The sequence below is a fragment of the Pleurodeles waltl genome, chromosome 7 (assembly GCF_031143425.1).
Source record: "Pleurodeles waltl isolate 20211129_DDA chromosome 7, aPleWal1.hap1.20221129, whole genome shotgun sequence".
NCBI lineage: Eukaryota > Metazoa > Chordata > Amphibia > Caudata > Salamandridae > Pleurodeles > Pleurodeles waltl.
This window is the reverse complement of record NC_090446.1, coordinates 534,113,261-534,137,700: the sequence shown is the minus strand read 5'-3', so window position 1 is coordinate 534,137,700 and position 24,440 is coordinate 534,113,261. Positions and strand designations below refer to the sequence as shown.

The 24,440-nt window shown below is 43.6% G+C and overlaps 1 protein-coding gene across 1 annotated transcript in view; it reads left to right on the top strand.

Moving 5' to 3' along the window:
• Window positions 1-24,440, top strand: part of LOC138304305 (serine protease 27-like) — a 190,548-nt gene that overhangs the window by 111,073 nt on the left and 55,035 nt on the right. The window contains exon 3 of the mRNA XM_069244257.1: window positions 759-924. Within this exon, the coding sequence (XP_069100358.1) occupies window positions 759-924 (166 nt within the window). The remainder of the gene's footprint in view (window positions 1-758; window positions 925-24,440) is intronic.

The window sequence follows — 24,440 nt, the reverse complement described above, 5'->3', positions numbered from 1 at the left end:
TACCACAATTAGAGGCTTTGTGCTTTGCCATAAGTTATGAAAATGCTCAAATGTCACCTGATTTTCATGATTGCTTCCCTGCACCTTTTGGGAGCTAATAATGCGGGGTCCATTTAGGAGTCTGTTTTAATAGGACTGAATCCTTGTACGCAGATTGTTTCTTCCAATACAATTGTGAAATATTGGCTCCTTTGATTTTAATGCATTAAATTTTCTTGTTTTGAAAAAATATTGTGTGATTTAATTGACAATACATAGATGGTTTTGTACATTACTGTCTGTTGCACCTGTTTGGCTTCTGTGCTCCTTTAACACTGCTGCCTGCTCAAGTCAGTGTTTCTTCCATTGTTGATTTTTGCACCCCATAGTTGCTGTTACAACTGTTACTGCTTTACTCATTAAATATTGATAGACATTTTGGTGATTTTTTTTTTTTTTTTTTTTTTTTTTAACCTACAGGCCTATTGCTGAATATTACAGCCTATTGGCATCAAGTGCCATTGTGCCTATTTGCTGCACTGCAGCACCCAATAATGACTCTTGCAGATATTTATGATTGCTACTTCCATTAAACATTGCTTCTCTCATCCAGTGACTTCCAATCAGTTCAAGGATTTTAAGGTTAGGGAGCATAGTAAGTTCAGTTATGTTCAAAACGCGCGTCTTACTTCACAAAAATAGACTGATCTCATAAATCCATGCAGGAATTTTATGCCGAACCCTGCCCTCTGTTAACAATCTGTTTTGTTTTTTTGTAGTTTGTGGCACCCCAGTGGTTTCCAACCGTATTGTGGGAGGACAGGATGCAGCGAAGGGGGAGTGGCCATGGCAGGCCAGTGTGCAGGTGAACGGAAAGCATGTCTGCGGGGGGACTCTAATCACAAACAGATGGGTGGTGTCGGCGGCACATTGCTACTACGGCCAGTAAGTAATGTGGATGTAAGACAAAGTTCCTACATTTTCTGAATTCTCCACAAGAGTCCTGCGAGCAGTGGCCTGGGAGATGCTTTGCTGCCTGTCCAGGATACGTGAGTATAAGAGTCGGCAACTACTCAGAAGACCGTGTGAAATGGTCTGACCAGCCTTGAAAACCGGACATAAATCCAGCTAACATGCTCAGTTTGTTTTCCTCAAAGGTAGTGCAGGTTCTCAAAAGCATGACAATAGTTAGGTCGTTTCATTATCTCTGCGCAAATCAACCTTCGCCAGTTGACTCTAATGGTTCCTTCCCTTTCCACACCTTTGGCCAGATTATCGTGCTCTCTTCCTTTTATTCTATCTGGGTCTACAAGTCATTTGTTGGACATCATCACTCCATTTCTTCTTACTGACCTACTGGTCCACCCTCAATTGGAGCTATCTGGTCCACCAGCGAGCCTACCTCTACGTGGACAAAAACTGAGCAAAATATTCCTAAATTTTCTGAATCATTTTAATTTTAAAACAATGTAAAGCTTATTTTTTCTCCTGGTAAGTCTCCAGCAAGGAGAAATAACCCTCTCCTCATTCAGTATTTTTCTCCCAGACACATGCATCCACCTCTGCATTGACCTTACTTTTCTGAGTCTGGGGATGAGATGCATCCCATGTTGCCAAATATTGATGGGTTAATATTTCATGTCCTTAAGTTTCATTTAGCTTGCAGAATTTTGCAGTTTCTTTTTGAATCCTTCATTTACTAGAGAACAACTTTTTAATAATTCTACAATCAAAAAAATCTCTTTGGCTTCATGATTACACCCACCACCAGTGGATTCGTACTCCCCATTTCAAGCAACGTTCTGTCCTTATTGACACTGTTCCTTCTGCTGCTTATTTCCCCACCTTGATATTTCTCTGCAACCTATTTTGTTCTGTTTCCATCTCTAATATCTTTACCAGTCACCATTTCCGATTCCATATTTCCTCATTACAAGAAAGACCAAGATTGTGCATGAGATATCCAGTGGAGTAACGATACTTGAGGGGGGGCTGCAAGGTACATAGAGGTTCCCACCTCTGAACTCAGTCACGGGGTCTTAGGCTTGCGTACTGAGCTGAGGGGGCCTTCTGGAGCTCGGGCCCCCTGCAGCACGAGGGCTGCATGGGCCTTTGTTGCGCCACTGGAGGTATCCCAGAGGCGCACATCTATTTGGGGAAAAATTGTTGGAAAGGGTTCGGCTTGTGTACCTGATGGCCATCTATGGCCTTTGTTTTTTTTAATGGACTTATAAAATGAGTTACTCTGGCAAGGAATGTGTTTAAAGCTGGGAAAAGATTATTCAATAAGAAAGCCATTTTAGAGTCATGATAAAACATGACCATAAACATTATTTTAGAATGCTGCAATTTTACTTACTACTTAATTGCTTCAACCATAATGTAGGATAAAATCTAGAGTTACAAATGCAAATTACAACTTTAAAGAGTTTAGAGATTCTTACGAACATGACCTTTCTTAATTTCTTAACTGCATGGCAAGTAAAGAATGTATTTGTGTTCATTATTTTATAATATGCAATCAATTATATTTCTAACATTATGCATTATTTCTGAACAGTGTTTTGTGTGTTGTCAAAACTGATCACTGCTTTACATTCCCAAACCACACATAGATGTACGTATATCATAGTGGTGTTTATATAGCACTTTCCTACCCCTTGCAAGGGCAAACATACTCTGTGGGTGGCCCACTTGTATTATTGATTTTATAGCATCAACTCCCTAGCGAGACCAAGAAGCTCTCCGCTTTACTTTGAGTTACTGGGTGCCCCCTCACCTCCAGAGCCCAACAGGATTCCATACCATCCTCTGTCCTCTTCATCCTCTACATGGAGTTGCTTGGTGTTTTTCTCACAGATAACGACATAAAGATTGACCAATACGCTGATCATACACAACTCTGCTTGAGTGTCCTCTGCTTCAACGCCTTAGACACTGCCTGCACATCATCCAGACCTGGATCTACAACATCTACCCAGAAGCTCAACACAGCTAAGACAGAATTCCTACTTCTTGCTCTGAATAGTGAACCAGAAACATTACAAACCTGGCTCACTGGCATGAAACTTGATTTCAAAACCCAAACTTCACCTGCCTAGTACCATCTCTCTCTTTTAAAGAAGGCACATTTGTGTCTTACAGAAAATTGCTTCAGAACTCTTGTTGAAGCCTTTTTATTCTTGCATTTGAATGATGGTTATGCCCTGCTCCATGGCCTCACAGCCCCCACACTGGCACACCTTAAGGGTATCCTACATGCCGCAGCACGTCCATCCAAAGCCTAAAGAAACATGATCACAATACCCCATCCTGATGGAAGTCCATTGGCTCCCTTTGTTGGTCTGCTCCAATTTCAAAACAAGCTGCATCATTTAATTGTTGTAAGTCATTGCGACCAGTACACCATCTCTGGTGATAGGAAAAAAAGCAGCAGGCCTTTTAAATTTATGCACCCAGGATCTAAAAGAGCATCCCTGTATTAATTAGGACCACCTCAACACTGCTTTTATTTAGGAAAGAGTTGAAGATGCACCTTGTTATAGAACAGTACGTCACAATGCATTACCCTTCTGAAATCCAGCTACCTCTCCTACCACTCACTGTCAACATGGTTCACTTTGCTGTCTTTTTGGCTAGGTTTGGGCTGTAGAAATATCACATACATGCAGCATTTTGGATGAGGTGTATGAGATTCATCAAGTCCACTAGTTATCAGAAACGCACTCAAGAAGCAACTGAGACCAATCCTTTTGGAGTATTGCTAAACAAACAGGAAAGTGTTATATGGGGTCTAACTAGGAGCAACAGAGGACTGCTCCATTGGCGCAGACGAGCTGTCTTCATCAGCTCTACTTAGCACAGCCTTAGTTCCCAGAGTGCAGGACATGCTTGCTGGAGGGACCACAGGTTCCAGGCTTCACTGCAGCCCTGGGAGGAGGCAGGCTGTCTCCATCAGCACTACTTAACGCAGCATCAGTTTTCACAGAATGGAATGCAGTTGCTGAACGTACCACAGGTTCCAGGCTTCACTGCTGCCCTGAGTGGAGGCAGTCTGTCTTCATCAGCACTACTTAGCGCAGTTTCAATTGCCGCAGTGTGGGATACTGGCTCTTTTGTGGCCATCATAGCCCAGAGGAGGTTGAGCTGGGGTTCTCCCCTTGGATCCATTCTACGTAGGAAGGAACTCTACATTTCTACAAATAGGCAAGAGGAAGGCACCTGGATTGAAAAAGGGGAAAAATGAGTAGTGCCTGTGACTTCCATCACATCCTATCTTACAGCTATCATGGGTGTCATAACCTCCAAAACTGGAAGAGATGAAGAGCAGCTCTTCTGTTCAACAGGAGTTGACTGATGACTTATGTAATAGAGACATTCTGGTGAATGAAAGAGACCCTCCACAGCTTAGGCAGTGTTCACCCTAATGTGTTGCCATGTCAGATGTTTGAGACAGGAGAGTGGCTCAGCCAGCGTCTATGGCTAATCCGTATGTCTCAAACGAGTCACAATTGGCCATTGAGGAAGCCGTCTCTTCCACTGCCATCCTAAAATCCCTTGCGACAAAGAACAAACATAAGATCTCACAAAGTGAGTGGGCAAGAATAAGATGTCCCCAGAACAAACACTCACAGGAAAGGTGATGTAAAAAAGTTGAAACAAAATGTAACAATTATTTTATCTTTTTTTTAATAAAAACATTCTTCAAACTAGAGACCTTGCTGACGGATTCACTTACTCAATTACTGGACAAACTAAAAGTCTTGGAAAACAGGACTCTGAACTTCTCTATCACGGTAAATACAATGGCACCAGTAGGCAAACAGAAGGGTGCCCTTATAGACCAAGAACATGCAGCATATGGAACTAATGTATTCACTCATGACCAATTACCATCGATCCGAAGGCGCCCAACTATTGCAGCATGTTCAGGGGTCTGCTCCACGCAATCAGGAGGCACTGTAGCAGTGATTTAGGCATGTTTTGTGTCTGGCGCTCTGCTATCCCAGGAGGCAGGCTTGTCCTGCTTACACTTATCCTTGAATGTACTCCCTACATTACAGTTTTGGAGAACTCTCAGGCCCTTTCTGGAGAACAGCAGTTGAGCAACAAGGCAGCATATTGGCTTAAAAGGAACTCGGGTTGGCCTAAAGTTCTCTGAAATCAGATAATCCTGGTAAGAAACAGGGCCGACTTTAGGGCGGGCGAGGTGTCAGCTGCACCTGGTGCTGACTTGATGGGGAACGCTGTGCTTAAAAACAAATTCTGGGCACAACTTCGAGCTTCCAGCAGTTTTCCTGCACCAATCAAAATGGCAAGATAACTCTGGTGCTTAATCTTCCTCCTGGTGAGAGATTGCATTTTATCTAGTGGCAGTTTTGCCTCATCATAAAGTAGCGCAGAGGGTTACTGCGCATGCTGCAAAGAACGTGTACCATGTAGATTACAGATCTGAGTGTGAGTGAAGTATGAGTAGCACTATACAAAAAATTAAGGGGCATAGTTATACTCTGTTTGCGCCGGATTTGCGTCATTTTTTTTACGCAAATCCGACGCAAAGCTAACTCCATATTTATACTTTGGCGTTAGACGCGTCTAGCGCCAAAGTTCTTGGAGTTTGCGTCATTTTTTAGCGTGGACACCTACCTTGCGTTAATTATATGCAAGGTAGGCGTTCCCGTCTAAAAAATGACTCCCAGGCCTGTGCGCCTTATTTAAACTCCCGTGCAAAAATGACGCACGGAAGTGGGCGGGTCAAAAAAATTACGACCAGCCGCGTTTGCGTCATTTTTTAACGCCTGCTCAGGGCAGGCGTTAAGGGACCTGTGGGCTCGGATGGAGCCCAGAGGTGCCCTCCCATGCCCCCAGGGACACCCTCTGCCACCCTTGCCCACCCCAGGAGGACGCCCAAGGATGGAGGGACCCACCCCAGGGACATTAAGGTAAGTATATTTTTCCGTTATTTTTTTGTGGCATAGGGGGGCCTGATTTGTGCCCCCCTACATGCCACTATGCCCAATGACCATGCCCAGGGGACATGAGTCCCCTGGGCATGGCCATTGGGCAAGGGGGCATGACTCCTGTCTTTGCTAAGACAGGAGTCATGTCAATGGCATCTGGGCGTAAAAAAAAAATGGCGCAAATCGGGTTGAGGCAAGAATTTTGCCTCAGCCTGACTTGCCCCATTTTTTGACGCCCATACTCCATTTTCCCCTACTCCAGCGCTGCCTGGTGTGAGTCATTTTTTTTTACGCACACCACTCCGCAGCACCAGCTAATGGCGGCTAACGTCATTCATTAAATACGGCACCCGCATGGCGCTTTGGAATGGCGTTAGCCGGCGTTAACATTTTTGACGCACAACTGCGTTGGCGCAGTTGTGCGTCAAAAAGTATAAATATGGCCCTAAATGTTCGTCAGAGGGGGGTTCTGGAGAGATGAGGGGCACTGTTGGAGAGTGGTAGTGAAGGAATTAGTGGAGAAGGAGGTTATGGTTGAGGATGCCGAAAAAGACCATCGCACAGGGCACCACCAGTGCTAAAGCCAGCCCCTGTAAGAAGGATTCTGAGGGTTGGCTATGATGAACACTGCCCCAGGAGATTACATGTTAATCAAAGATTGCTTTTGTATTACTAACCAGGGGAAATGTGGTCGAAAATATTTTAGCCATGCCGTTTGTCTAGTTTTATGAGCCAATCAACAGTTCGTAAAACAATAGTGTGAATGTCCCCAATTTAAGGAAGATAATTGAATGATTTAACATTCTCACTAGAAATGCCTTTCTCCAAGATCTGAATGAATTTTGATTGACTTACTTCCCTACAACGGGAAGTCTCGACAACTTCAGGCAGGTTGGATATGTTCTGCTATTAAATTACATTTGTCTACACGGTGCAGACAGTTCCACAGACAAAGTTGCAAAGAAGGGGTTTATCTGATTTTTATCATGGGATATGGCTGGAGCCATGCAAAGTTGGGAAACCAAGACAGGCTCTCATTCATACATTATTCTGACTTGATTTGCTGCCAACAGCCTTGGTGTAAAGAGGATTTCCATTATTAATGTTTTTCGTTCTATCTGTGATTACTCTAATACCTCGGTATTTAAAGGGACCAGATAAACAACTGAAAAAAATCCACACACCCCTGCCAACATTATGGGTGAGAGATTTTAATGTTACAGCTTGCTAGTGCCTTAGCAATAGAGTCTAGCTTGGTAGATGCGGAAGCGGATTTTAAACATGATTTATATGGCTTTTTTTATTTTTATTTTTTTAAAGAATTTAATTATGAAATATAATTTATCTTTCACATTCCAAGATCAGATGGACATGGACAACCACTCGCTGTTGATCTTCAAAGGGGCAAGGGTAGTAGTACTATTGATTTTAATTTTATTCTCTGCTTCCTCTAGTCCCCTGATGTCTATCTATAATGTTACCTCTAAATGACTTAGTGATTATAACCCACTATCAATTTGTATTCATGTAGGAGGGACACAAAAACAAAAGAATGGGCTGATGGTTAAATACTATAAAAATCAAGAACTCTGGTTCAAAGGGTATGAAAATTGACCCCATCGGTTACAGACCGCTCCATTGTCCGACCATGACAGTCCTAAAGAGCTGTGCCGCACCCAGTTGGCGATACTAATGAAATTATATGTACCGTTTAGTCACTTAGTGAGTGCATCAGTCACAAGCTGACTAAAAGTCAGTGTCTGCATAAACCCGGGCTGCACTGGTTTCACCAAACCTGCTCTAGAGCTCATGAACCGGTTTCTAAGAGCCCTTAAAAATGTACTGTAGTCCAGGGACGATGCTTTCCAGACATAATTATAATCGGGCGCTAAAGAACAGAAATTATGTAAAAAGCCTGGGATGACCTGCTAGCGGCTGGAAAATTTAAAGGTGCAGGAGTGTTTTGATGGACTGTGGACATACTTTATTTCAACAATATTCGTTGGTTCTTCCCAGAAACTATAATTTCAGCTGACGAGATAGTTTGAACACTTTGCAAAAGTATTCAGTTCAGACGAGGTCCTTGATGGTACAGAACTTTTTGAACTTCTTGCTGAGGTGGGGTGGTAGTGCGGTTTTACCACTCTATTCAGGTCCAGGAGGAGGTATCACACATTGTTGACCTGCTTATCAGGCAAAGCACGGCCAGGATTGTGTTCTAGTAGACGTCTTTAAAAGTAATATTTATTTTTGTGATCTGTTGTTGACGAATGTGATTCTGGCTGGAGTGATCCCATCGACCTGGTCAGAAGCCACCATATTTTCTATATTTGAAAAGGGAAATAGAAACCTCCGTGCATGTTGATGCCCAATTTCGCTGGAACGCTGGATGGAGAGGAGAGGGGCTCATTCTGAGGTCCATTATGGATTTCGCCCATGTTTGGACATGGTGGAACAGTGCCTCAACCTCCTCTTGATAACTGGGAAATACACCAAGGCTGGGAAGGAATCAATTCACTTCTCTTTTTTTTTTTTTTTTTTTATTCAACCTGTGCTTTTGACTCATTGAATAGGTCTAAATGTTGATTTTTGGTTTTTTTACGAAATCCCAGTGGGTGGAGAAAACTTTAATCACCTTTTCAAGAAGATCACATAAGGAAACACATGCAAGTGTAAATTATGGTGCTTGTTCGGGGAATATAGGATTGTCAAGAGGGGGAAGAAAGTGGTGCATTTTGGTGCTTTAAAAAAAAAATCCCTCTACATTATTTGTTACGACAAATTCCTGATTACTAGTGGAAAAGATTGCCCACAGCTGAGGAGACGGTTTGTCTCCGTATTACTTTATGCAGACAATGCCATGTTATCATCAGGAACGGCACATGGACTTCAATATTTTTTTTTTTTTTTTTTTAAACCCTCTTTATGAAGAATGTGGGTTTGAACATCAATTGCTCTAAATCTTCTGCTATGACCTATGGGCCGAAGGGCACCGAGGTCAGTTCTCACTCGATTGATAACATAAAGCTTGAGAGAGTATCCCATTTTATCTATTTGGGTCTGGTAGGAAAGTGGAGTTTTATGCAGTGAGGCTGGTTACTTCCCACTATGCAATACTCTCACAATGCCCCAAACTGGGTTCTTTAGATTCACAAAAATAAATCTCTAGCTCAGTCCTAGTATTGTGGCACAGAGCAGTCAGGCTGTATTAGAGGAACATGTGCTAAACATTTCAGAGTACTAACATGGGCTATAAGTAACTGACATGACTCAAAAGAAATCCAACGCCAATTTATAAAAATACAGTAGATTTTATATACTGTACACAGCTGCCAAACATTACTATTGCGGTCAATGGAGAAAACAGCTAGTAACAATCAGTCACTTGCAGGTTGAGTCCAGTGGAAACCACGGAGGTGTTAAGGTGATCTGGGGCCCAGGACCATGGTTCAGCAGTCAGTGCCATTTTAGCTGGCTCATAAGGCCCTGGTGCAGTGTTGGCTTGGCTGTTCTTGGTGGTGAAAACAGGAGCTGCAGTCACTAGAAAAACAAACCTATGACATTCGGTCACTTGCAGGTCGGCAGAACTACATGAGGTTAAGCTGGTGTGGGTCCCTGGACCAAAGTTCACCAGACAGTACAGCTTTACCTGGATCATATGGCCTGGGTGCAGAGCGTTCCTGCTTGTCCTTGGAGCAGCGGGTGCTGGTGTTACCTCTTAGACGGTGCTAGAGGGAAAACTGATGCAAAACATTGACAACAGAGACATTGAGGGGTGTGGTTGTAGGTAATGTAAGTTTCCCTTGAGGTCCAGTGTCAAACAAAGGTGGTGATAGTCTGGCTGGTCACCAACAAGCCTTGGCGCAGCAAACACAGTGTGCGGTTACTTCAGTGTCCTGGAGTTCGGGGTAAAACCGTAAAAGCCTTAAACTTGCTGGAGGTCAGGTCTACATTTCCCACAATGCACTAGACCATTTACTTTTGAGTGATCACCTAGGCAGGCCAGATGGCCAGTGTTTCCTTGTTTCTGCAAGCGTGCTGGTTCCTGCTGGCTGCAGGGGGCTAGTACCTCTAGTCCTAGGGAGTTCTGGAGCTGCCTTTGCTTCTTCAGAGAAGTTCCTCTTAAGTTTAGAACTGGTCTCTGGTCTAGGACAAGTCGCAGTTGTGCAGTGCCAGGGTGGTTGCCACAGGTGCAGTGTTGTGCCTTTTCCTTGTGCAGGTCCTGAAGTCGCAGATCCTGGTCTCTTCTTTGTCCTAGGGTGCAAGTCAAATAAGATCTGAGGTTCTGGTGTCAGGAGTGCCTCTTAAATGCTAGATTTATGGGCATTAGGGGTATGGGTGCAAGTTGCCAATCGGCTACTAGCCCTAGTGGCTAATCAGCCCCTAAGGTGGCCGCATCTGGGGGTGTGTGTCACCTTTTCCACCCAGAATACTCTATTTTGCCACTTTTCAAAATGGCAGAGCCCATCCTCAGCTGTACAGACCGGGTAGCCAACCCTGGAGATGTGGCTAGCCTTCAGGGGGAGTACACCTCCTAACTACCTAATTTTCCCATCTGCCTGGGTGCAAATGTGCCTGGAGGCAGACAGACTGCTTTGCCCACCTATGGGGCACAGCCTACTTGCATACCAGAGGAAGTGTGGCCTTTCAAGCTCACTGCTTTGATGTGCCACTTCACTAGCCATCCAGCCAGGAAGGGAGGTGACACCTCCAGCCCAGCCAGGCCATTGTTTCTGACTCCTGGGAGTGTTCACACTTTCTTGCAGGGAGTCTTGGTGGCAGCAGCTGCAAGCTGTCAGCCAGGGCAAATGACTTGCTCAGGAACCTGTAAGGTAGCCACCTGGGCGCATGTCACATTAAATCTGACTTCAGATTTGAATCTGGTTTAATGACACAATTTGTTTGATCTCAAACATGACATACTCCAGCTGGACCATAATGGAGGTGGTGACCTTGGGATGCCCAGGTGCCAGGCCATGTTAGCCTATGGCCTGCTAACCACTTAGAGTAGCCTTTAATGGAAGAGGCCACTATAGGGACATATAAGCTTCCACTTACATGTCCACAGTTTAAAATGAATGCACTCTGCCTCCAGGGCTCAGGAGACCTACAGTAGGGGTAACTGGCATATATTTAAAGCAGTGCTTTGACCTTTCCACACATGGTGAAAGCAAAGTTGAATTGGATCAGTTTGCACTCTTCCTGCAGTCTGCTATGGCTGGCTTGCTGTCATAGGTTTACTTGGGTCACCCGGGTGGCACAAATAGTGCTTCAGGCCCTGATGACATTAGTAACTCGCATACCCTTGGTACCACTGGTGCCATATACTAGGGACATAAAAGGGGGTTAAATTCCTTGCCAATTGGGGATACCAATTCACAGTCATCCTATTTAGGGAGAGAGCACTGGCACTGGGGCCTAATTAACAGGCATCCATGCACTCTCCGAGCCAAAAACCAGCAGCTACTCATCCTAATAGGGCCAAAAGTAAGGGGGGAACTGCAAAAATCCTGTCTTCCTACAAGTCTACCGTTTGCCTCGGCCTTAGACTGGAGACACCGTATAACCATCAGGATAAAACTACTGTTGAGGTCAACTGCGGCACTTCATAGATTTGCTGACAAATTTAGAGAGAAAACATTTAAGCCCATATTCTAGATAAACAAGGCAAAAATGGGCTTATGTGGGTTGTTACAGGCATGAGGTCATACTAATAACGAACCTCATCAAAAAGTGGAAAACAAGCTCATACAGTGGCTGCTGGCTGTCCCGAAATATAGCACACATTTTATTTGTCATATTGAGAGTGGTACTCTTTGTATTAGTGTGTTTATGAAAAGTTATCCAATTGTGCTGTGGGTCTCAATGTGGTCTAAAGAGGAAACATCCTTTTCCAAAGCAGTTACTAAGGATTGCTTAGCGTTGGACAATGTGAGCCATTTCTTGGCTCAAGTATGTAAAACTAACTTTTGTTGACTTGGTGGTGGGGACATTTTGGGGGAGCATCCATAATGTATTGATGGGTCAGTCAAGATAAGAGTGAACAACAGGTTTTACAAGTATTATGAGGCAAAACAAGTAGAGACGGTAGTGACTAACCCAGTAGTTCAGGATTACACTGCCTTGGTTTTATCAAGAGGAATTGAACCCTATTTATTGTTTGTTTGTAATGCACAGTTCAGATTTTATCTTTCCCACCTAAGGCTGAACATACTGCACTTTCAGTTTGCATTACCTCTCTCATGTACCTGAATTCCATGTTGCTCCCTTCACCCCCTGTTTATGTGATAATATAACAGTACAAATCACTTCACACATGTTTTTTTGCACATTATAAAGAGGCATTGGTTTTAATACAACAGTTGTAATTGGAAAGCATACGTATGGTGTATTCGGTTCTATACATGCAGCTCTGAAAATTAGAAAATGTTGTGGAAATGACATTTGTATATGTGCTCAATCAGGAAAGCACATTTTATTGTTTTAATATATTTTCAACACTTGTTTATAATATACTTATTCAGTGGTACTTTTTTGGCTCACTCGTAGCCAAATAAAGAATTGCATGATTGACATAGACCTGCTTTACAACCAACATGCAGATAAAAACCCCATGGTGCAGCAAGATGTATTTGAGGCTGAGACTGTAGACTTCACCCTCATGGCATTAAGTAATAATTCAACACATTCACCAAAACCTGCTGGCAAACTCAAAAGACTATTCAATAAATGGAATCATTGAGCTGGGTAAAAGATAATACTATTGCTTTTAACAGTCACTCACCTGTTGGGTACAATTGACATAGGCTTGTAAGCAATCGCATGAAGAAAGGATAAGGCTGTGGAATAACGTAGGTTTCTATCTTCTTTGATGTTACAGTCGTGACCTATATGCGACCATATTATCAAGTTTACTGTATGAACTAATGTAGCATTGCATGTAAAGTGTTGCACCTAACACTCATGATGTGTGTCCACTGTAGTATAGGAGATGAAAACCACGTGGTATAACTCAATTAATCAGTAGTCAGTCATACCGGATCAGGCAACAACCCAAGATCGGTAGCTACCTTTCGTACAACACCTCCACGGGAATTAATTAAACCATCTAGTCCATCCGGACCCATGACTAATCCAGAATTATGTGGGTATAACATAAGTCTTATTCCCCCCCTGGTTGTTGCACTATTCAGATGGGTGCGAGAATCGAAATCCATTAATTGAGTCACCATGGTCTTATCTTCAAAATGGATAGTGATTATATCAAAGTTGGTCCTTGGAATACTGCTTCTCTCAGCCAATATTATATCGGAGCAAATAACAGAAAGACAACTTCGTCGAGAGCGTATCCAGTGTATAACTTTGTTAATCAAAGAGGCTTGGTTCTCAGCTGACCTTATCGATAATTTCGGAACATTGGTCAAATAGATTTTATTTGTTCCATGACTTGTGAGCAAGTCCCGTTATTTAATAACTACACTCTCGATATTGTTACGGGAGGGAATATTGTTGTTATAGGGAATTTTATATGGCCTGTTAGAATATTGTGTAGAACTGTCCTCTTGGACAGTTTCTGGGAGGTCAGATCTGCTAATCCTACCTCTGGCTCTGTCACTAGTTGAATTGCTCTCCTGGTTCCCTTGGTGATCTCTGTGTCTGGGTGCATTTTCAACCCTCCTTTTAGGCCTCGAGTTATCTTTATTGGTATCACAGCGGTAATTTTCCCTCCCTTGTGAAATTGTCCCCCCTCTAGTGGGGAGACAAGAATTATCCCTTGACTCAGTCCCCTTTATTGGGGCAAAAGAAGAAAATGCTTCTTTCCCCCTGGCGTCCCCACAAACCTTGCAAATCCCTTCGCAAGCACAGTTATTTCCATACTGGTGCACAGGGTTGCTCTTCATAAGATCTATTAATACTCAAACCAATCCCTTAACTTCATCGACTCTCTGAAGAACTGTAGCCAGGTTGTCTCTACTAGCTGCAGATTCGTTGCGTTCCAGCTCGGACTGGAAGATCAATGGGATAACACTAGGATCAGATATTCCAACAACTGGCTTGGGCTTGGGCACACTCGTGGGCAAATCCTCTGATACTAACAATGGTTCAAAGCGATTAGTGCAGAATAAGCTTGGAACCACCTTAATCACCGGGGTCAGCGGAAGGAGAGTCGGTATGAGTGGTACATGTGGGAGACCCCCCTGGGATACTGGAGGACTCACTATGTTGTAAGTGGGTTTTGAGGTGGAGCCCCTACAATTATGCGGGCCCCCATTCCCATCGACCTCTGTTGTGGCATCAACAGAATTCCTTGTCCCCTTCTTTTTAAATATCTCCGAGATTTTCCTATCCTTGGGAGGGCTTTTCTTTGGATTATTTACCCCTATAGTTGTTTGTGTACCTAGCATAGACTCAACTTCTTTGACTAGAAGGTCCATTTCATCCAGTGGGTTTGACCTATTGGGTGGACCCAAATTCAAAGGTCTACTTGGGCGGTTTTACGCTATTTTTGTTCCCTTGGTTTGCGCTGGTAAATCTACAGCCTTCCTTTTCCCCATGATAGAAAAATGCTTGTGAGATCAATAAATACAAGATACAAAGTAAAGAAAGAAGGATGACTCCCTTACTTGTGTGTTGAATGTCCTGACACTGGAGTATCTGGCCCTGCCTGCCAAGCCTCTTCCGGAGAGTAGCCGCGTCCCACTAGTCGGCTGAATACTTGTTTAAATACAGCCCTCTAGGTAATAGCCTCCAGATAACAGCAGGCAAACTTGTAAGAGAGGCCTACTATTGATGCAATGCTGATGAAAGAGGGGGGGCCCAGCCCAGCCGGTCTCCGACGGGCACAGGATGGGCACGCCCGCGAGGCGGGAGCTCTGTTCAAGATTTAAAGGGCTCCTGCACCTTACTTCGATGCCGCCTCCTCCTTGGCCCCCCAGGTGCAGGTTAACTCGCGTCCCGCGAGGCGGGAGTGCTGTTCAAGATTTAAAGGGCTCCACCTTTTATGCCCTACCAGAGGGCTTCATGGACACTAACGTAGTCCACTCCCCACCAATGCTGTTGGATTTGAACCCCAGCACGGCCCTCCAAGTGGGGGCCCAGTGTGTCCCCAAGGGTCATCTTATCTTCAAAGTAGAAGAAACCCTTGAGGCTATAAATAGTCTGAAACTTGGCAAAGCACCTGAACCGGACAAACTCCCTGGAGATCTTTATAGATCGGAACCAAACATCTGGTCCTGGTACATTAATGCCATTTCAAATAACATAGCTGCAGGGGGACAAATCCCAGGTACATGGAAGGGGGCAGAAATTATACCCATCTATAAAAAAGGAAATGCTAACCTTCCAGCCAATTACAGGCCAATTAGCCTTATAGACAATTTACAAAAGATTTTCGCTAAACAAATTTTGCAGAGGTTAACCAGTTGGGTTGAGGAGCACCAAATTCTTTCCCAACCACAGGCAGGGTTCCGCGCTAAAACTAGCACGGTAGACCAGGTCTTTCGACTGGCCATATTGTATTGGAAATATGTTCTTATTGCCAAGCAGTGCCTATATGTAGTCTTTATAGACCTGCGATCCGCTTTTGATCTGGTCCCAAGAGCCAAATTGTGGGAAGTGTTGGGTAGATTGGGAGTCCCAGAGGACCTACTACACTTGTTAAAACGATTATATGATAATACTTATGCCCAAGTGAGGTGGGGTGAACAACGCGAACTGACAGAACAGATTCCAATCAGAAGGGGAGTTCGCCAAGGGTGTGTGCTAGCCCCCCTACTATTCACTCTATTTATCAATGAAGTAGTGAAGGCTGTGTCCACATGCCAGAATGATGCTCCCTCCCTGAATACACAACAAATCCCCATCCTGTTTTTCGCTGACGATTCGCTCCTCATCTCTAAGACACCAATGGGGCTGCAAATCCTTGTTGACCGGTTCAATCTATTTTGTAGTGAGCATGGGTTGGAGGTTAACATTAATAAAACCAAACTGATGGTGTTTTCCAAAGGACCTAGCAAAAAATGTTCCATTCACATCGACGGAGTCCCTTTTAAGAAAGTTAGCTCTATAGACTACTTGGGAGTCAGGCTAACTAGTAAACTATCATGGGAAGAGCAGATTATAAAAAGTGCAGGGTTGCTACAACACAGAGCTTCATCCATACTGCCCATTTTATCAAAGTTCCTCTACAAAAGTAGTTTCCCCAGCAATAAATATCTACATAGCTAAGGGACAAGGTGCAGCCTTGTACAGAGCGGAAGTATGGGGTTCCTCTAACTGTAATAAGATCTCAGTGGGAGAAAACCATTTTGCAAGGGCTTTAATAGCATGCCCACGCACCACACCCCTGCTTCAATTATTTTTAGACTTGGGGCTAAGCCAAGTAGCAGATCTAGCTATTTTAAGACCCCCTCCTTTATTGGATCAGGTTATGGATTACCCCTGAATTATATATATATATATAAGACCTCATTACTTGACCTATTAAAATGTAAAAATGCTAATACTCTTCCCTGGATTCGTCATGTGGCCCATTGGTTTCGGTTGTTGGGTCTGGGTGATTATTGGGAAAATCCCCACAAATTAGAGAGACTGCATAAAAACGTTTTAAAGCTAACTTATTGGTCTTATGATAGGGACAATAATATAACCTGTAAATCCCATGGTCGCCTAACTAATTCTTTTATTGATCTTAAATGGTCCCCAAAGTTTGAATCTTATCCGGACATTATACCGGACTCGCAGGGTAAAAGTCTATATGCAAGGTTTAGTTTTGGCTCTTTGCCCCTGATGTCATTGACTCATAGGTGGGGGCCGATCAGTCTTCCCGATATATGCCCAGCTTGTGGCAGTATTTTCGAAACCATTGAACATTTTATGTTCTTCTGTCCAGCCTATGCGATTCCGCGATCAAAATGGATCCGCAAAACTTGCAGGGCCATGGGATTTAAGAACTGTTCATTGGCTTAACAGGTCCTAAAAAGTCATAATTCAGCCGATGTAATTCTTTCAGTAAGCAAGTATTTAGCTACAGCTTGGCGCATGCAATGTCATCTCCAAAAAGCAACCTAAGGTTCCATTTCTCCTATAGATAAGTCTCAGAGTCTTATGTGTAATTTAAGCTTATTATTGTTTTAACGATTTTAAACTAATTTATGGATGTGTGGATGATATATTTTAAAAATCAATGACTATTTATTCATGTACTATTTACTAGCTTTGTTTTTATGTTGCTTTTATGGTCAATTGATCGAATAAAGCTGATGATGATGATGAACCCAATTAATCAAAATGTTGCTTAGAATTGATTTACCTTGAAACGATAATAGATTTCATACCTTTTTATACTAAAAGTTATTGATTAACATTGAGGAAATGTAGTTCTTCATTGTTAGACTTTTCATCCTTGGCGTGGTCTCCCTTAACTTTTTGCCTCTGTTCCCCAGGTTGTTGATGTGTACTGCTTTTGTTAATCTGGGCACTTTACCATTGCCAATACTAAAGTGCAAGTGCTCCTTTACAAAATGTGTATGTAATTGGCTTATGCATAATTGGCATATTTGATTTACTAGTAAGTCCTTAGTAAAGTGCACTAGAGGTTCCAGGGCCCCCAAATCAAATGCTACTAGTGGGCCTGCAGCACTGGTTGTGCGACCCACATAAGTAGCTCTGTAATCATGTCTCAGACTTGCCACTGCAGTGTCTGTGTGTGCAGTTTTAACTGTAAATTCGACTTGGCAAGTGTACCCACTTTCCAGGCCTAAACCTTCCCTTTTCTTATATGTCAGACACCCCTAAGGTAGGTCCTGGGTAGCCCCTAGGGCAGGGTGCAGTGTATGGTTAAGGTAGGACATATAGTAATGAGTTTCATATGTCCTGACAGTAAAATATTGCTAAATTAGTTCTTCACTGTTGCAAGGCCTGTCCCTCTCATAGGTTAACATGGGGGTTACCTTTAAAACTGATTAAAGTGTAGATTCCCTTTGGGAGCGGATGGGCATGTGGAGTTTGGGGTCTCTGAGCTCACAATTTAAAAATACATCTTTTAGTAAAGTTGATTTTCAGATTGTGTGTTTGAAAATGCCACTTTAGAAAGTGAGCATTTTCTTGCTTATACCATTTCTGTGACTCTGCTTGTTTGTGGATTCCCTGTCTGGGTCATTTTGACAGTTGGGCTGGTTGCACCTCACACTAGACAGTGACACAAAGGGAGCTGAGGTGTAGCCTGCATAGCCTGATGAGCTATCTGTACTAGGAGGGAGGGAGGAGTGGTCACTCACACCTAAAAGGGCTGTGCCTGTCCTCACACAGTGCAGTCTCCAAACCCCTGGTGAGTATCTGGGGCCTGGCCCGGGCAAATCAGGATTTCACATTCAAAAGATACTTTACTTTGAAGTAGGCCTACTTCAAAGTAGAAATTGGGTATAAGAAGGGCACCCAAAACCACAGACTTTATAAAACCCTTCTGGAAACAAGAGGAACCTCTGCCTGGAGAAGAGCTGAGGAAGAAGAGCTGCCCTACCTGTGACTGTGCTTTGTGGAGCTATCCTGCAGTTGCTGCTTCTGCCAGAGTAGGAGGGCAAAGACTGGACTTTGTGTGCCTTCTATCTTGAGAAGAAATCTCCAAGGGCTTGATTTAGAACTTGCCTCCTGTTGTTTGAAGTCTCAGAGACAGCAAAGACTTCTCTCTGCCAGCACCTGGAGTCTCTTTAGAGACTCCTACTCTGCCCTGTGGTGTCCATCCAGTTCCTGGGACCCTGAAAGGAGAAGCTGGAAGCCTAAAGGCAAGGAAATCTAGGCACAGAGTGCCGTGCGGGGAAAAGATCAACGCAACTCCAATCTGCAGCTGAAGAAACAATGCGCTGCCGGCTCCACAGCTGAGAATAGATGCTCGCAGGAAAGACAACAGAAGAATCGACGCACGGAGCAGGAGAAGCGACGCGCAGGAGAAGCGACGCGCAGCATCGCTGACGGAGGCTGGGAGATCACAACCCGCGTTGCAGGGTTTTTGGATCATCGTGCGCCTGGATTTCTGACTCAAGTACTGCTGGGTATGGAAAAACAACGCAAAGGCCTGCCCGGACCCGAGAGTGCTGACCGGATCGATGCATCACTCTCCTGGGGACAGAAGAAACGACGCGCCCCTATGTGGCAAAAGGCAGAACTATGCAAGGTCCCACTCATGAGTGGAATCAACGCATCGCAAGCCCTATTTGAGGCGCACTCGCCCATGCGGGGTTATTTTTGACAGAGTTAGTGTGTGTTTAAAACTACTTAAAGACTCTTTTTGCATTTTTATTGATGACTTGACTTGTGTATTGTGGATTTTTGTTGTTTGGGTCTTTTGTTTAGATAAACATTTCCTATTTTTCTAAACTGGTGTTGTCATTTTGTAGCGTTTTCATTAAGTTACTGTGTGTGTTGGTACACATACTTTACACCTAGCACCCTGAAGTTAAGCCTACTGTTCTACCAAGGAGGGTAAGCAGGGGCTAGCTGAGGGTGATTCTCTTTTACCCTGACTAGAGTGAGGGCCCTTGCTTGAACAGGGGCTAATCTGACTGTCAACCAAAGATCCCATTTCTAACATCCGTCATTTTCATTTACATGTTTTATCAATTTGTCTTGTTTTGCATTTTACTGTTACATGGAGTTTAAATTGACAAAGTATAATTAACATTTTGTTCTGAAAACTTTAACATGCACAGTTAAGTCATAATATGAATGAAATATGCCATAAACACATTGGTTTTCGATAGCTGAACAAGGGCTGAATCATATTTTTCCTGAATGTGAGAAACTGTTTTCCATTTTCTTCTAACGTGTAATTTCTTTGAGGTATTTGTGCAGAGAAATGTTAGTTTGGAAATAGAGATGGTATTGTCTTACTCATAGTGAGCCCGAGAAAAGAACTTGAAGAGGTACACAGATACTTTGAGAGAATCCCATGTACACTTGTTGCAGTAGTTATACAGGAGACTAAGGATGTTTACCTTCTCATGACAGCCGTGGGAAAGATTGAAGATGTTGCAAGCTGCCTGTGAGATGTGAGAAGATGGAGCTGGAATTGTCCTGTTCAGGGGAGATGGAACCAAATCAACTGTTGTTTTAACTAGGACTTTCCCTAACTGAGGAGACCAGAGATTTCCTTGGACTTTGAGAGGTACAGACCTCTATCTTCCCTTTCCCCATGCTTGCTGAGTGTGGCTTAGGCGAACATTGGATTCCCAAGAAGGCTACTGACTGAGCTTCTGATAGGCTGACACCTTCCCTGTTTTCTCCATTTCTGCCTTCTTTAGTTATATTCCTCCTGCCCCTAATGACATTTTTCCACATTGTTTGTCCTTCATTTACTTTTTACTCTGTGCCCTTGTGTCCTTTATGTTTGGGACAAGTGCATTCTTTAGGTTTCTGTAGGAGATTTCAGATTGCCCCTAGCTTCTGTAGTTAAATGACTTTAAATTGCACTAGTATGTAATAGATTTCACCAGCGTTTTTAAGAGCATCAGAGTTTATTTTTATTTTATGTAGCTGTATCTGAACTATCACTTTGCCTTATATTAGCACACTTAGAGTTCTTCAGGCATTATGGTTGTCTGATTGTCATTCTGTATCTTTACAGTTTGTTTTTATTACAAGTTAACATTAACCTGACTGTTAACTTGTAATAAAACCCTTTAACTTGATTTCTGACTTGGGTTTTCAATGTGTGGCCAAACTGGTTACACTGTTTAAATTTTGAAGATGCTGAATTGATTATTTCCCTATTTCTAGTTCTACCCTTAGCAGGACTCAAAGGTTGTCGACCTTATTTAGGGCATAACAGGTAGATATTCCATCAGCTGTTTGATGTTACATCTGCCTGTTTTGCAGATACCCCCGACTTTTTGCCCTATTTGAACCCCTAGATGCTGGCTTTTCGACTCTGATAGTGCACTGAGACCTGCTAACCAGACCCCAGTTTGTATTCTCTTGCTAAATTGTTATGTTGACATGGTGAATTCCTGATTGGCAAAACTTGAACACTCTGTAAGCCCCTAGTAAATGGTACATAGGGAATAAGTGATAAAGGGGTGATCGGGGCTCGAGCACAAGGTTCTACCACCTTGGAAGGCCCAGGTAAACTACTGGTGACAGGCCTGCCATTGCACACTGCCAGTGCGGTGCAAACTGCTAGAGTTTGATTGTGCCCTCACTATGAGTGGCACAGTACCATGCACTGCCTTACATGTATGTCAGGCACCCCTAAGGAAGCCCTCTGCAACCCAGGAGGCAGGGTGCCATATATTTAGGGTACGGCCATATAGGCACAAGCTTATCTGCCCCTATAGCATACTTTCCGTTAAAGTACACTATAAGTGCAGGCCGGTCATTAGATTAAAATGGGACTTAAGCCCCAGTTGACCAGGGTTGCTAGCATCATTATGGTACCGCCTAAGTATGTCGAGTTTTGTGTCAAACATGCCTTCTCTCCCCAACATGAATCTCATGTTGAGGAATAGCTGGCATTACCCTGTGGGGCGCTAATGGTTGCCCACTTGTTTGCCACCCTCATTTGTTCTCTGGCCGAGCAGCCTGCGCTTTTTCCAGCACTTACTGCTGCCAAGATGGAGTTCAGACCACCTGTCAGGCAGCCTGGGTGCTCCTAGAGGTCAGGACAAAGGGCTGAAGCAGACTAGAGGTTACACTTTCTGCCCCTCAACCGGGCTAGTGAATAGCATCATCAGGGTGGTGAGCTTCAAAGGCTGCCTCGACCCTGTTAGCCATATGCACTGTCTCCCAGCAGGGAAACAGTCCTTCCCATGCCCTAGGCATATTTGCTCATGGACAGGCGAAATATAAGGTATGCAGGACTGTGCACACCCCCAGCAGGCTAACCACAACTCTAGTTGTGCACTAAATTTACATTTCTGCCATTTTAGGAGTGGCAAAATAAAGGGTTCTGTGTAGGAAAAGGTGACCTGTCCCACGGGTGTCAGTGCCTCAGGGCGAATTAGCTGCAGGAGCTAGCTGTCCATTGGCCACTAGTTTCCACACCCCTAACTCCCCTAAATCCAGGATTTAAGGGTCACCACTGATACCATAACCTCAGATTTCATAGAATTACTTCGAAGAAGGACACAGAGAAGCTCTGCATCACCATCAACCAGACGCTGCCCCCTGCTCCAAAGCAAAAGTGTGAAACTCTGACCCAGAAGCAACAGACTGAGAACTGTGTGATCTACCTTTGCCCTTGGCTGAACTCATCACTCGCAACCAGATGTACCCTAGTGGAAGCCAAAAGTATGCTCTACCTTCCTTGGACTGGTAGCACCTGTTCCTGCAAACTGAATGTAAAAAGGACCTCTGGAACCAGTGAATCGCCCACCATCAGGCTCGCTGAGGGATCAACTGGATCCAGTTGGTGAAGTGCATTGTCAGAGTCCTAGTCCGGCCTTCCACAAAGTTAAAGGCCTCTCCCCTTTGCTGCAGCACATTGTGTGTATGGTAAAATTAGCAGCAGCAGTCCTGTTCAGCATTATGGACACCTCTGCACCTGGACCCCACTGACCTGGCAGAAGTGAATTGACTGTTGTAGCCTAGCCCCAGGCTTAACACTGCAAGGGTTCCCTGCAGCTCGACCCCCCCCCCCCCCAAGTGGTCGTTTGTTACCAGTAGCATCCTTGCCATTGCCTTCAATGCAAGTACCGTTCAGCAGCACGGACAGCCAGGACAACTCTGCACCCAGACTCCACAGGCCAGGTAAAGCTGCTTTGATTGTCCTAATCTGGGCCCAGGGATTGCACTAGCTTAACCCTCCCAAGGGCGAAATGCAACTCATCCTTTCAGTGCTTTTTTGCAGCATATGACATTATGACAATTTCCCATTGACTTCAATGCAAAGTTTAAATGCCACTTTTGTAGTGATTTTCTATTGTTTATAAAAGTAATATCTCCTAACCTAAACTGTTCATTTTGCCGTCTAAATTTATATTAAAATAAGCTCTATTCTTATAAATGTGTGTCAGATTTATTTCTAGTCGTGTCAATTACGTATCATCCAGGTTTGTGCTGTGAAATGCTTAACCCCTTCGCTGCCAGGCCTTTTCCCCTCCTGTGCCGAGCCTTTTTTTGGCTATTTGGGTCAGTTTGTGCTTAGGCCCTCATAACGTTTTCTCCATATAAGCTACCCATGCCAAATTTGCGTCCTTTTTTCCAACATCCTAGGGATTCTAGAGGTACCCAGACTTTGGGTTCCCCTGAAGGAGACCAAGAAATTTGCCAAAATTAAGCTAAAATTTCCTTTAAAAAAAAAAAAAAAAAAATTGGGGAAAAAAGGGCTGCAGAAGAAGGCTTGTGGTTTTTCCCTGAAAATGGCATCAACAAATGGTTTGCGGTGGTAAAATCACCATCTTCCCAGCTTTCAGGAACAGGCAGACTTGAATTAGAAAACCCAATTTTTCAACACAATTTTGACATTTTACTGGGACATCCCCCATTTTTACTATTTTTTTGTGCTTTCAGCCTCCTTCCAGTTAATGATAGAAATGGGTGAGAAACCAATGCTGGACCCCAGAAAGCTTTTCTGAAAAGTAGACAAAATTCTGAATTCAGCAAGTGGTCGTTTGTGTAGATTCAACAAGTGTTTCCTACAGAAAATAACAGCGGAAATAAAAGGATATTGAAATTGAGGTGAAAAAACCAGCCATTTTTCTCCACGTTTTACTCTGTAACTTTTTCCTGCGATGTCAGATTTTTTTAAAGCAATACTGTTACGTCAGCTGGACTATTCTGGTTGTGGGGATAAATAGGGCCAAGAACCCTAGGTACTCAGAGCCAATAGATGAGCTGCACCTTGCAATTGGTTTTCATTCTATTCCGGGTATACAGCAATTCATTTGCTGCAATATAAAAAGTGAAAAATTGCTATCAAGAAAACCTTTGTATTTCCAAATAGCTACAAGATAAGGTGTTGAGAAGCAGTGGTTATTTGCACATCTCTGAATTCAAGGGGTGCCCATACTAGCATGTGAATTACAGGGCATTTCTCAAATAGACGTCTTTTTTACACACTGTCTTACATTTGGAAGGAAAACATGCAGAGAAAGACAAGGGGCAATAACACTTGTTTTGTTATTCTTTGTTCCCCCAAGTCTCCCGATAAAAATGGTACCTCACTTGTGTGGGTAGGCCTAATGCTTATGACAGGAAACACAAAATGGACACATCACAGTTTTACATTGAAATCTGACATGTTCTTTGTAAAGTGCCTAGCTGTAGATTTTGACCTCTAGCTCAGCCGGCACCTAGGAGAACCTAGCAAACCTGCACAGTTTTGAAAGCTAGACACCTAGGGGAATCCAAGATGGGGTGACTTGTGGGGCTCTGACTAGGTTCTGTTTCCCAGAATCCTTTGCAAACCTCAAAATGTGGCCAAAAAAACACTTTTTCCTCCTATTTCGGTGACAGAAAGTTCTGGAATCTGAGAGGAGCCACAAATGTACTTCCACCCAGCATTCCTCC